Here is a 14,161-nt window from a genome sequence, read left to right on the forward strand (position 1 = left end):
ACAGCAGAGAGTACACCACAAGATAAATAGGTTCTTTTTTGTCTTTTAAAATGCCTGCAAATAAAATGACTACGTACCTCTGAAAACTTTAAAAGTTGAAAAGTAAAATACGGCACATTGTACATTATTTATCCTAGTTAATCATACCTAAATTTAAACTTATTTTAGTGGAAAGGTTTTCAATTAATTTTCCTACATTATCCACAGGACTGTGACCACAACACCACAGGACCATTCTGTGACCTGTGCCTTCCTGGTTTCTATGGCGATGCCACCAATGGCACCCCTGATGATTGTCAGATGTGTGCTTGTCCGTTGAATATTTCCTCCAACAAGTAGGTTTTTTTAACTTCTTATGCTGGACTTGTGTCATCTGGGATGTGTCTTTGCTTGCTGGGATAGGCTCGGGCTCCCCTGTGACCCTGAATTTGATGAAGCAGTTATAAAAACACATCGATGAAACAAACCTGAAAAGGCTGTGAACTCTTCATTACTAGATTATTAGATCGCAATCAAGGTCACAGAAACATTCTGAACTACAGAAAGCTTATTTTATGTCTTTGAGATTGTTAAAGCAGTTCATATATAGGTGTTTCTTTAGCATTGTTTACTATATTTAAAATATCATAATCATGATTAGCTCACATTATGTAAGTCTCCGTCCTGTTAAAAAGAATATAATTTTACCACTGGTGAAATAAAATGTGCAGATATACAGTATACACGCACCTCTTGCTTTCTGAAGTTTTACTACAACAAAGCATCTATTTTAAATGTCTTTTCTGCTGCATGAAGTCATTTTCGCTACAGCGAAGCTGCTTCCTTGAGATCACCTTGAGTGTTTTTAATTGTTGAGCATCCTCCTTAGTTTGAACATAAAAAGGAACCTTTTCTTTCCTGACAGTAAAAATTGGACTGAAAAGGCAAGCGGTCAAAAGACATTTGCAATGTTAAGAACAGCTTCTGTTCCAGAAATGATTTCAGCAAATTATTTATTTTGTTATCTACTGTACCTAATTAAATGGGCTTATGATCAGTGAGAAAAAAAAACTTTGTGCTTTTGTGCTACAACACTGTACACAGTACTCTTATTCAGTTCTTACTTGTACATTGTAAATTTTAAAATATCATACCTTGTTTTAACTCCTTCTCTTTTAACCAGTTTTCATCAATTTTTTATTTAGATTTATCAGCTTTGATTTCAATTTAATTCTTTCTGAAATTCATATTGCAGCGTTTTTTTCCTATTTTGGTATCGGTAAACATTAGTAGTGATATACAATATTAGAATTTATTAGTGATATAAGTTATTTACTTATATAAATTGGAAAGTACAGATTTTAGCATGTGCGTCTGTTGTTTCTGTCAACTGGTTCTCAGCCTAAGCACATGCTTTAACTTTAATGCCATCTTCACATCATTTGAGAATCAATCTTTTATGAGGAATTGCATGGAACTCCCTCTGAAAATCTTCATTTAGCATATAGTATGCCCTGTGTGTCTGTTACTGCTGTTGACTGTTCAAAAAACCCTTTGCAAATTAAAGAACAACCTAATCTAAAACTATGCTGTCCCTTGCCATCCTATTTCTATATAGAATATTTCCTCTAATATAGATGATCGTTTCCTGATCCATATTAATCTGTAATTACTTGGTTCAGTTTTGTCACCTGTTTTATGGTTGGGCACTATATTAGCAATTCAGTCAGTCCTTGCCCCTTTCAGCTCTTAGAAGAGTTGCTAACAGTCTATGTACAACACCTCATTTCCTTAAGCAGAACTAGGCATACCATCACGTCATAGTGATCAGTTAATATAAAGTGCATCTAGTACCTGTAACACGTCTTCCTGTTCTGTGATAATACTATCTAATATAGAATCTCACCCCACAAGGTACACTTTTATTTTGGTTTTTCCTTGTTTAAAACCCAAGTGAAATTCATTTCATGTATCAAATTCCTGTCAGTTTTACAGGCCTCTTTAAAAACAGCTGTTCCTGAAAGCTGAGAAAATCTGTTAAACGGCTCCAGTTAATCCAGTAATTAGTTCTTGTAGATGGGCAAGACTACGGCCCTCCAGCACAGGGTTTGAGAACAGCTGCTGTAGAGAAAGGCTCACCTTTTTTAAATCCAGCTAAGGGAATCTGCAGAGATACTCCTGGCTGGGTCAAAGTTTTTTTTAACTTCAGGGACATTCATGATTTAAATTGGCCACAGGCAAAATGAAATGCTTTATGTGACGGTGTATCAGTGGCTTAAGTCTAGTTCCCTGCTATCACAGACACTCATGTCTACAGTTCTCCCTGGAATCTGTATTTGATTTGACTACAATTTGTGATTTTAGTGAGACACGCGCAGCACATTAATCAAATCATTTAGGTAATGGTCTTGCCATGCACAACCAACGTCGCAGACAAATCAACTGCTCCTCACGAGTGAAAGAGCAAATCTGTGCTCCTGCTCAGAGGCGGGTCTTATCTGTGATCAGCATTTGAAAAAAGGGGATATCCCTTAAATGATAAATGACTGGCAAAACTAACCACACAACAACAACAAAACAACAACAAACAAAATTGACTGTACTGCGGTCCTGTGAACATGACACAGTGTTTTGTGATGTATACGGTATATTATAGAATATAATATATAAACTATTATAGAATATAGTGTGTTTATAGAAATGGGAGTAGGGGACAGCATCCATATTGTGTTTGGGTATCATGAGCTCAGAAACAGAGATTTCAACAGTGTGTGTGTGATAATATTTGAATGTTGCCCATATAAAATAAAAAAAATGCTGTTCCTGTTACTGTGTGGACAACAACGTGCGTACAGAGAGGGCTCACTGTTTATGCACTGCTATGTAAATGTGGTTAAACAATAAGAATACGTTTACAAGAGAACACAGTGTATGGTTTCTAGAAAGAAATAGTCTACTATTCTTAATCATGAGAGAACATGTGTTCTTGTATTGTATTACCTGTTCTGTAATAATTAATAATATAATGATACTTCATATTGTTTACCACAAGGTGAAACACAATATAGGATATTTAGTTAATTCAAAATAATTTCTTAGAAAATAAATTTGGGGAGTGTGCAGCTTCTTGCAATATTCTGGTCATCCCTGGCCAAGCAATCTCGTACTTTTTCACACTTGAAGTAGATAGAGCACTAGCCTGGCTGTTTCGTGAAGCTCCGGTGAGTTTCTCTGACGCATTGATGGCCCTGTTGCCCCTTCAGTTTCAGCCCAACCTGCCACCGGGACAGTGGAGGGGAGGTGATCTGTGACCAGTGCTCTCGGGGCTACGCAGGCCCTCTCTGTGAAAGGTAACCAGAAAACCTCCTCCGAGAGGCGGCCTTTGTCTCAATTCTTAGATTTTCCACGTGCTCAAACATCCAGCGCACACGCCAGGTTCTGCGGAGAAAGAAAGCCCTTGAGGTTTCCGGAGATCAGACTGGAATGGGCCACGACTTGCAATGGAAAATGCTAATTTCACGTAGTTGTTTTCTGAAAGAATGCTGATGGCCTTCATTTGATCCACAAGTTCATAAATCCTGTGTGACAACAAGGCACTGAGCAGTCAGCCCTTGTGAGTAATTAAACCACAGAGCCTCTCCCCAAGGGATTAGAAACATGTATTCCTCTCAGGCTAGGATGATGGGATCATTGCAGAAGAAACCCGATATTGCACAGTCATAAAACTTGACAGTTCAATATGCCAGTGTTATTAATTAGCTACATTTTCCTCAACTGGACTCATAACTATTTTCTCTTTTTCTAATGATCAGATGTTGTTGGTCTTTTTAGAAAAACACTTTTTACATCGGAGGTGCCGATGCCTTGAATGGAATCATTCTTGTGCACGTCTCCCCAAGACCTGAACGTGTTTAAGTTGGGTCCGTGGGCGGGCGCGCGGGAGGCCCGGGGCTCCTGCCGGGCCACGGTCTGACTCGGCTTCCTGTTCTCAGGTGTGCGGATGGTTACTATGGAGACCCGACGGTGCCGGGGGAGGGCTGTGTCCCGTGTGATTGCAATGGGAACGTGAATCCGGAGGAGCCCGGCCACTGCGACCCCAAGACCGGGGAGTGCCTGAAATGCATCGGCAACACAGCGGGCCCCCACTGCGAGAGGTGCCAGGAGGGCTATTTCGGCGACGCTGTCGTGGCTAAAAACTGTCAAGGTACGTGCTGAAATCTTGCACAACGGTTTAGAAGTGTTCGGCCGGCGCTTTCACTACTGCAAGCCCTTTTCGGTCATGACGCGGGTGTTTTAATGTCCTCTGGGTGTTTTAATGTCCCTTGACATTAAAGAACTGTATTGTGACGAATGGTCGCTTTGACCGTTTCGGAGATTCCAAAAAGTATTTGCCACATTTTTCACGCCGGCTTCCATGACAGAAGCGCTCCTTGAAAGCTGCCCGAGCTGTCCTCCGGCGGTTGTACGGTGGCAGTGAAATGGAAGTCATAACCATGCTCCAAAATCCTAGCCCTTAGCCATTTTATGGTTTCTTTCTCAGTTCTGTGGCGTCAATATCGCCATTTATTGACCCCGTTTCACATCATTAAATTTGAAACATTGTTTGCTTGCTTGTTCTTATTTTTAACCTTCTAGGTGATTTAATAAGCTTCAGCTCACCTCGAAGATTCTCTTTGTGAGACAGCAGCACTGTCCAGGTTGAATTATTAACATGGTGGCCGAGAACAGTTACAAGGTTACAAGTGATAGGAGGCTGTTTGCCCCATCTAGCCCTTTAGAAAGTAGCTTATTTCATCCAGCTGTTTCTCACAGGTATCAGACTGGGTAGCTTGTATCATACCAACCCAAGTGCAGTACTTGGTATTTTAGAATTGAGTTCCATGGCATTGGTTTTGAACTAATAGCTGAGATTAATAAAATAAACTTTGTAGTATATTTTAAATCGCTACTTTTGTACACATTCAATTAAACAATGGGGCAAAAGCAGACCAGCTAGAAACCTTTTAATATTTTTTAGCTAGGCGCTCTACTGACATCTTGTGCAGAAAAGCAGACAAGCCACAATTTAGACCCTCTGGTACCATGCAGACCAAATTAGTATTTTTAAGATTAAGATCACTTTATTAGACATATATAATTTCTTGCATTCGGAGTTTGTCTTTTTCGCATACCCCAGCTTGCTCTCCATGAGACACAGACGGGGAGAGAAGCTTGGGGTCAGAGCGCAGTGCCCCCGGAGCAGTTGGGGTTAAGGGCCTTGCTCAGGGTCCCAACAGAGTAGGTTTCCTCTGCTGGCAATGGGATTTGAACCGGCAACCTTCCTTAGCCACAGTGCCACTGCTCCACCCTAAAAATGAGTATTTTTATATGTGCAAAATGGAATGAGCTCCAGCAGAGTACAGTTGTTCTTGAATGTGTGTTTGTATTTGTTTGCCAGGCTGTGGCTGCTATGCTAACAGCTCGCTCTCCAGTGTCTGTGATGTGAGGACGGGACGGTGTGAGTGTAAACCTAATGTCATCGGAGAGAAGTGCGACCAGTGCCAGGTATGCCTTTATTTTCCATGCGGTTAAGATTTATTGACCCCAAACTTCCACATATTGCTAATGTATATTTTATGTAATTTGGAAACATGAGCTGTAGTTTTTGTTATTCGTTCATCTTCCTTTTTTATCTGGGGAGTGAGTGATAAATTATGTTTTGCTCGACAGTACTTTAGAAACACACAAAATGTCCTCAACAAACCAGAGTTTAACTTTCCCCAGAAAATAAAAAGAAAAAACACAATGTTCTGCGTTAAGTTACAGTATGTTGGGTCTGAAATTCAAATAACTGTTTATATGTTTGCTTCCATTGGGATCTTTGCAACAATATGACAAGGCTTTGGAACTGAATTAGAATTCCTCACATTACATGGTATGGCAGTTGGATTTTCTCTGCTTACGTGTTTGTTCCAGATGACTCCAGCTGGTCAGAAATATAAGCAAGTGTTTTCAGAATTAATTATGGCGATCAGATTGTCTTTTCATACTTGGATAGATAGTGCAATAAATTATGTAGATGAAGATAGTTCTGTGACTGCAGTTTAGTCTGGAAATGCTATGCAGCTGAGCAGATGTTCATTCAAGAATGATTCCCAGATGTTATTTTCTTAGTAAGGACAGCATCAGCTTAATGGCAATGTAGCGCTTTGTTGGACCTGAAAGTAAAAATTGACAGTGGATTTAGATGTTTGTTCTAAAAAATACTGTTAAAATGTTTGTTTGGATATGATTTATTTGTAAAAAGGAAGGAGACGGAACAACAACAAAAAAATAAGATTAATGATAGAACATTTTTTGTTTTCGAGCCCATCCATTTATTCTCAAAACTGACATAGCACACTAGCGGAGATCGGTGCTAAAAAAAAAAAAAAAAAAAAAAAAGAATTTGAAAAATGTTGCAAACTTAAACACTTGATTCTTTCCAGATTTTATATTTGTGCACTGCTGTAAGCAGACGACAACACGTTATGGACCAGGTGGAAATGCGTTTTGGGTGTGTGTGTGTGTGTCTTGCAGGCTGGCTACTTTGGGCTGAACAGTGGTGTGGGCTGTGAACGGTGCAGCTGCAGCGAGGCTGGGTCGCTCTCGGCAGAATGCACCGAGGAAGGGCAGTGCGCCTGTGTCCCAGGGGTGGCAGGAGACAAGTGTGACCGCTGCCAACACGGATTTTATCATTTCCAAGATGGAGGCTGCAAGGGTAAGATACTTCAGTCTTCGCTTCTTTCTATAACATGTTTCTAAGAAACTTGAGTGAGATCTTTTTCTGACGTTGAAGACTCAAAATTGGCGTGGGAAGTGTGTGGAATCGTTTCCAACTACCAAAAGATACTCACAAGCCACATGCGCGTTTGGTACCGTCAAGTATTTTAGATCATTCTGTTTAGAACGCGTCTTTGGGTGTAATGCGTGTAGCTGCCTTTTAGTATTTCCATTTTAAACAATAAGAGTTTTGAATGTTCTGGCAAACACGGTGCTCGAATCTGCATCTGGTAATCACTTTCCTCTGTCAGCATGTGATTGTGCCCACACCCACAACACCTGCAATCCGGAGACGGGGGAATGTATCTGCCCACCCCACACTGTGGGGGAGAAATGTGAGCAGTGTGAGGATAACTACTGGGGACACGACTCCTTGCTGGGGTGTAAGGTAACTGCCTAGCCTCTGGTTGAGTGTGAAAGCCACCTCACAACATTAGGCCAAAGACTTTCTAGTAAAGGTCATTGTATTTTGGTATTCAGAGCTTTATTCCATTTTTAAATATATACATTTAATTATTGGACCACCATTTTAATGCATACCCATCCAATTTAATTGGTCATTTATGAGATCATTTTGTGCTTTCCACTGATGTCATTACAAGATGCCCGACCGGTCCCTTTGCAGTAATCTGAGAGGTTTCTTCCTGAAATGCCCAAATCTCCCCTGATGTTTCTCTGACAGTTGTGCTGTACCTCCTGTGCACCAGCTGGTCACTGTCGTGGTCCAGGCTCTCAACCCAGGACTCAAACTATGCTCAGAGTGAAAAACCTCTCCTTGCCGGGCCTCCTTGTGAACCCCTTCCTATGTGTTGGCAGTAAAAACAATGAGCAGTTTTTATCATTATTTATCATCAGCTTTCATTGAGTTCCAGTTCTGCACAGTTGTTCAGCTTTCCAATCTAATTGTTTGCCTAACCACAAATGTGAAACGTCCCTCTCTGAGATACAGTAGGTGGATTTAGAGACCTTATCAATGCTATGAAATAAGTGAAACCCCCCTTGCAAAGGTAGTATAAACCACATTCTAAGGATATTACATCTTTACTTAACCAGGCTCATAATGTTGGCATGTTCAGAAATATATAGAGAACTACAGAAAATGACATTTATTTCAGCTGTCGCTCTTTTTCTTTTTATGGAGGTGCATTCCGTTTGTATCTTTGTCCTCAGTGATCACCCCAGTGATCGTGATCTGTTCTGTTCTTTTTTTCAGCCCTGTGGCTGCAGTGTAATTGGGTCCTCCAGCTCCCAGTGTGACCTGACCAGTGGCCAGTGCCAATGTCATGTGGAGTTTGGGGGACGGAGGTGTGACCAGTGCGCACTGGGGTTCAGAGCCTTCCCACAGTGCACTGCCTGTAACTGCAACATTAACGGCACGAGAGAGCAGTATTGTGATGAGAAGCTGGGAGTCTGTGGCTGTGAGGAAGACCTGGGCAACTGTGTCTGCAAGGTTTTAATATTATTGCTTCCTTTCTCCTTCAGTTTTATCTGTTCAATGATAACGTGTAACATACTTAACTCTAAAGATGAGGTTTAACTTGAACCTCTATCTTACGTTCTGGTGAAACTGAGTTTTTTTTAAACTCAATTCTTACTTTTAACACAGACTGTAAACTGCGTGAATGAAGTATTTGCAAAGTACTTGGAGACAGGTTACTTTTTTTTGCTCACAGAAAGAGTGGCACTGCCTTTAAGGCATTGACTATAAATAACTGACAGCTGCACTCAACAGAGAATTGAAAGCAATCTTGCCAAAACTGATTATTGATTTGAGTTTTTTTTTGCACGGCGGGAATGAAACCTGCCACATCTTGGGCCGGCTGTGTTTTTACCCTCTCTCCCCAGCAGCAGAACTCTGTTAAATGCTTCACCTGCTTCAGCTGATGTGGGGAAGATTGGAAGCTATCACTTGGTCTAGATATTTGCACAGTAGCCTTATATTTCTAAATGTGTCTCAGTGCAAGTACTGTACTTCTCTTTTCACTACCCTGTCTCCAGATTGCTTTTTCCTGTCAGTGTAAGACTGCCCTGTTTGAGTGGTTTCTCAGTTTTCTGCCCTGCTTCCTGGCTGACAGTTTGGGCCCTTACCCACTCCGAGCCTTTTTCTTGCTAGTCTCTCAGCTCAGTACGTAGTGCTGCTGTCAGGAAGTGCTGTATCTTCTTTCATCAGTGCTGGGGTGTTGTCAGCCCTCTTCAAGGGGGAGGATATTGTCCGTCTCTCTCGCCCTTCTTGAGGGTTGATCCTCGGGGTGCTGCTTGTGACCGCTGTCGCCCTGTTGGCTTGTGCAGGACAACGTGGGCGGCGCAGGCTGTGATGAGTGCAAGCAGGGGACCTTTGGGCTCAGCGCAGATGACCCGGCTGGCTGCAGCCCTTGCTTCTGTTTCGGAGTGTCCACTGAGTGCGAAGAACTCGGAGGACTAGTGCGAGTTCCCGTGAGTGTGGCGATCACTGTAATCACTAAATACCAACACCTTTCGCCTCGCATTTAAATACCTCACCTACTTTATGACTAGTTGATGTCATTAGAATGGCAGTATCGCAAAGCATGAGACTCCAGATGTGGTAATCCTGTTCTCTACCTTTCATTCTTTCAGGGTTTAATCCATTATTGTTAGAAAATCATTGTTGTCTGTTGTGCAGGAATACTTTGCTTAGCACTATTTCTGTTTTTGCTTATTCACCTTAGTGCTCTTTGTTCAGGCCGTTATTTTAATTACTCCAGATACACTTTCAGATAAAAAAAAAGTGCAGAAGGTCTGTTTAATGTAAGATTGTAAGAACTAGCGCTCCTGTGAACACATTCCCATTGAGCCCATGCTATAATCGCATTTATTATTCCAACACAAGTTCTTTCTTGGCCGTACATCCCCAGCGCAAGGTGGAGTATTGCTGTGCATTTTCCCAAGCGATTGCAGGTGGGTTATCGTTACAAATCATGCCAGGACTAGTGGGACAGGAGAGCAAGTGTGTGTGGCCAGACCAGACAACCTTCACAGGCTGTTTACTCTAATCGCATTGTCGAGGATCGTTTAGAAATAGGACAGTATGGAAGAAAGGCTGCGAACTAGAGAAGGCCATTTACCAGGGCTGCAGGAGAGCTGGTGTGTCTGCAGGTCTGCATGGTTTCTTTCAAGTTTTAAGTCTCTTTTTACATATGGAAGGGAACCCCCTTCACCACAGGAGGGCAGCATCCCCACCACTCAACAAAGAAGCTGGACACTGTTTCAACACCCGAATTAAGGGATAACTCCAGGGAAAGCCAGTCTGTGCGCACCAAGCATGGGAATTAGCCGGGGCACCAGGGTTAACAGCACTGTCCTTTTTAAATGTGAAATGGGACATTTCCTGGTAATCAGGACTTTGGATTTACTGTGTGTCTCATCAGACTGACAGAATCTCCTGTAGCACAGGGTCACTGTAGTAGGGTCTTGGTTTGTGAATTCTGGTGCTGATGGAAGAGAGCCGACTGCTGCTCCAAATAACACCACTTGCAGTAGCAACCTTTTTTCCCTAGGAGGTCTCCTGTCCCGGTACTGGCCTTGCTTACTTTCTGAGATCTGATGAGCTCATGAGCCCAGGGTAGAAGGTGTTAACACTGCAGGCAAAGGTGGCACCTACTATGTGGTACCTGTTATCTTTTGCAAACTAATAATGCATGAAACGTACACTGACATCTATATCAGTGTTACAGGACAAGCTCTATTAAATTGAGTCCAGGAGCACGAGTACGCCTTTAGTATGCCTTAACTTAAGATCTTTTTTTACTCTCTGAAAATGGTAAAATGTCAGACAAAGGTAAACAAACCTGAATGTGCTGGGCTGCGCCGGTCTTTCTTGCTAATGTCCATATGTTTATGTACAGATCCCACTGAAGCCGGAGCAGGAGAAACTGCGTGTGGTCACTCAGAGTAACCTGACTGGCACGCTGGAGGGCGTGTTTCTGCAGGCCCCTGACATCCTCTTAGATGCCTCCTTAGTCCAGAAGTCACTACCGACTGGCCCGTACTACTGGAGACTGCCAGAGCAGTTTCAAGGCAATAAGGTAAATGCAGCCTGGCCATGGGCATTCTGTGTGCTTACAGTATTTCACTCAGCTGAAATAAAGGTTAAGGGGAAACAATAATTACTGTACTAGAGGTAATCTGGGATCTGTGTTATACTCTGATGCACCTTTTCTTATGAAAATGCTCTGTGCACTATTGTGTTCCATAAAATGTGTTTCTTGTCACACTGTTATTTAAATTTTATTGTTGAACATTTTTAGCTTCAAAAAGGAAGTCAATTTTAGTGATTTAAGACCACTGGGTTTGAAAAAGATGATGAACAGAGATGTTTTTTAAGTTTAAGCTTTATATAATCACCTGAAAATACTAGTTTTCCCTAGAAATACAAAAAGATGTGTTTTTTTAAAATCACAAAAACAAACTCAAAATAAAGTGTGCCCTGCATGGGCAGCTTGTTGCTCTACTCTGTGCAGAAGAAACGTATTGGTTTAAAACATGAGCTCTTGGCTTGTTTTCACACAGCTCATGGCCTATGGGGGGAAGCTAAGGTACACAGCAGCATTCTACGCTCTTGAAGGCTCTGGAGTCTCCAACAATGAGCCCCAGGTCCTCATTAAAGGAGGACACCTGAAAAAACTGGTCATCTATCAAGACGTACCTGCTCCTGACAATGGGGTTAAAACCAGGCAGGAGATTGACTTGAAGGAGGTGATTTCAAATTTCAAAGTGTTGACTGATTTTGTTTTGTTTTTGCTGCAAATAGTTTTACACTAAAGCTTTTCTAATTCACTTTGTTTGCCAACAGTATACCCAAGCGGCTGGTATAGTTAGAGGCATACGACTTATTTGTTCTCTGGCACAGCTTTGGTGAAAAGAGCAATATTTCAGGCACATTTGATTAAACAAAAATGAAAAGTGGTATTTACAAAACTACACACAGCACAAATAAACACACGTTACTCTATTTACAAGTTTACACCACCCTGAAAAATCCCAGACTGCTACTAAATGTAAAGATTACTACCAAACTCATAACACCTACAAAGCCCCTAAGAAGCGATAAACTACCTTCTAAGATGCAGCCTGCGGTTAGATCTCTTTCTCTGTAGACCCAGATGCCACAAAATAAGTGGGAACCTGTCTCTCTATTCTAAAATGCATCCAATTATCAGGGGAGGCTGTTTTTAACCCAGGGATTCTTCATGCAGGAAATTAGAGTTCCCTAAACACAGAATAGCAAGCTCTCTTAGCCATGTTCAAATACTCAGCTCCAGTCTGGTCTTTTCGGATGATCTGGATAAGGACCTCTCACCTGGCACACACAAGTTCTGTCCTCCCTTCTCCCCTCTTCTGCCTCATGTGGTCTGTCCTCCTGTCTCTTGTTCTGTCCTCTGTCTTTTATCCTACACTTTTTTCTGTTTTTTTTTTTTAATCCTACACTGTTTATCATTCACCCAATACTTTATTAACTAAGGTAAACCAGAGGACACTTTCGATCAGTGTGTCTCACACCCAGCACAACTAAGTAAGCATTCTTTGGTTTGAATCTCTAGGAAGTAGAAATGTGGATAATAGTTAGGTGTTGCCCATTGGGTCTGGATTCTTAGAGACACCTCCATTCGCCTGTAACAATCATCGTATTAGTGGAGTCAAATTAATCATTGTGAGTTGATTGGTACTGTAGTAATTCTGAAGAGGTTCCCTTGTCTAATGTTTTTATTTGTTTTTCTTCCTAGCACAAATGGAAGTATTTTAATGCTGTCTCTGAGAAGGCAGTCACACACTCTGACTTCATGTCTGTCCTCAGCAACATTGAATACGTTATCATCAAAGCTTCGTATGGGAATGGATTACAGCAGAGCAGGTAAGCCTTTGTCCAGAACAAATTTCAGAGGATCTTCAAGATATTTAACGGATTAAAAATACTAGAAGTGTGGATTTAAAATATGCATTGATATTTTAGATCACAGGACAAAACTTGGGGTGTTAATTTAAATTATTTTTGCGGTATACAGTAAATTTGAAGCTATTGTTAAATTTGCACTTCTTATCATTAATGTGCTGTCAGATGTCTTGACAAAAGTCATTTAAAATTTTAAGATGCACATACGACTAAGGGAGAAGTCTGATCTGCATCCAGTAACAGCACATTTTAGTAAAATAAAATATTTACATATTTTATGTAAAATAAAAATATGTCATTCAGCATTCCTTAAAGTTTGATCTTTGGTCTACCTATGTACTGTCAAAGAACTGAAGGGAGCATTTAATTCAATGTTTAAATTTTGTGACTGTGTGTATGGTGCAGGATTTCTAATATCTCAATGGAAGTTGCATTTGAGTCTGAGGACACTGACGGCGAACTGGCTCGTTTTATTGAAGTCTGCGAGTGTCCTTCTGGTTATGCCGGACTGTCATGCCAGGTACGTAGCTTATGAACAGAGTAACTGAAGAGCATGGTGGCCTTTTCATTGATATCAGAGCCCACTTCTTTACTATTACATGAAAACAGCTTACTGAGTGAATCATTCGGTGGGGCAGTCTTACAGTTGCCTTTGTGTTTGTAAAGAACTATTAAATTAAGTTCTCACAAAATATAATTAAAGCTAGGGGACTGCTATTTTTCAAAGGATCGGTTTCTGGCATTTTATACAGAATATGTCATACAGTACATTAATGTTGCAGGCTTTTCATTTAGACTTGTTACATGTTATGTTGCACTGTCTTTACCATCTGCATTTCCTGTTTATATTAAGCTGCATGTCCACTGATCACGGAAGAGTTTCTGAGTGGGCTTTTTAACACTGTGTGAGAGAACTGAAATGGTGCAGTGTGTCAGTACTTCCTTTCCACAGTCATTTTCCAAGGGAACTCTTTGCGTCATCTTCTGCATGGTGTGTGGGAGTTTGCTCTGCATTGTTCTTAGTGGTCACCTTGGAAAAAATCCCTCCAGATGCATTTTATTTTATTCATATTGATCCAGTGCTAGGGCATGTTGGGTAGAAAGTACAAGCTACTGCATCACCGCAGGACGAGCAACAAACTAATAGTAGCACAGTGCAGTTGGCATAAGCCTCTTCCTTAAGAAAACAACATGAAAATACCATTCGGAAGAAAAAGGCCCTCGTCTGTTGTGCCTTATCCCCATCTAATTTTTCCTATTCTGCTGTTCCTATTTTAGGAGTGTGCACCCGGGCATTACCGGAAGAGGGTGGGGACACTGAGCCCCAGACCGCTGATTGAGCCCTGTGTGCCCTGCCAGTGCAGTAACCACAGCCAGACCTGTGATCTGGACACAGGGACGTGCCAGGTGTGTGACACTCTGCATGAGCAGGCTGGAGGCTGACCACATGAACTTGAACTTTATTGCCATATG

At 41.5% G+C, this 14,161-nt stretch overlaps 1 protein-coding gene across 1 annotated transcript in view; it reads left to right on the forward strand.

Moving 5' to 3' along the window:
- The window catches only part of lama1 (laminin, alpha 1), a 76,186-nt gene that overhangs the window by 37,259 nt on the left and 24,766 nt on the right, over positions 1-14,161 (forward strand). The window contains exons 17-29 of the mRNA XM_088642107.1: positions 208-335; positions 3,243-3,329; positions 3,972-4,183; positions 5,417-5,523; positions 6,538-6,718; positions 7,032-7,168; positions 7,994-8,230; positions 9,070-9,213; positions 10,644-10,823; positions 11,308-11,493; positions 12,522-12,649; positions 13,094-13,208; positions 13,967-14,095. Of these exons, the coding sequence (XP_088498233.1) occupies positions 208-335; positions 3,243-3,329; positions 3,972-4,183; positions 5,417-5,523; positions 6,538-6,718; positions 7,032-7,168; positions 7,994-8,230; positions 9,070-9,213; positions 10,644-10,823; positions 11,308-11,493; positions 12,522-12,649; positions 13,094-13,208; positions 13,967-14,095 (1,971 nt within the window). The remainder of the gene's footprint in view (positions 1-207; positions 336-3,242; positions 3,330-3,971; positions 4,184-5,416; positions 5,524-6,537; positions 6,719-7,031; positions 7,169-7,993; positions 8,231-9,069; positions 9,214-10,643; positions 10,824-11,307; positions 11,494-12,521; positions 12,650-13,093; positions 13,209-13,966; positions 14,096-14,161) is intronic.

The sequence above is a fragment of the Lepisosteus platostomus genome, chromosome 8 (genome assembly GCF_059453375.1).
Source record: "Lepisosteus platostomus isolate fLepPlt1 chromosome 8, fLepPlt1.hap1, whole genome shotgun sequence".
Classification (NCBI taxonomy): domain Eukaryota; kingdom Metazoa; phylum Chordata; class Actinopteri; order Semionotiformes; family Lepisosteidae; genus Lepisosteus; species Lepisosteus platostomus.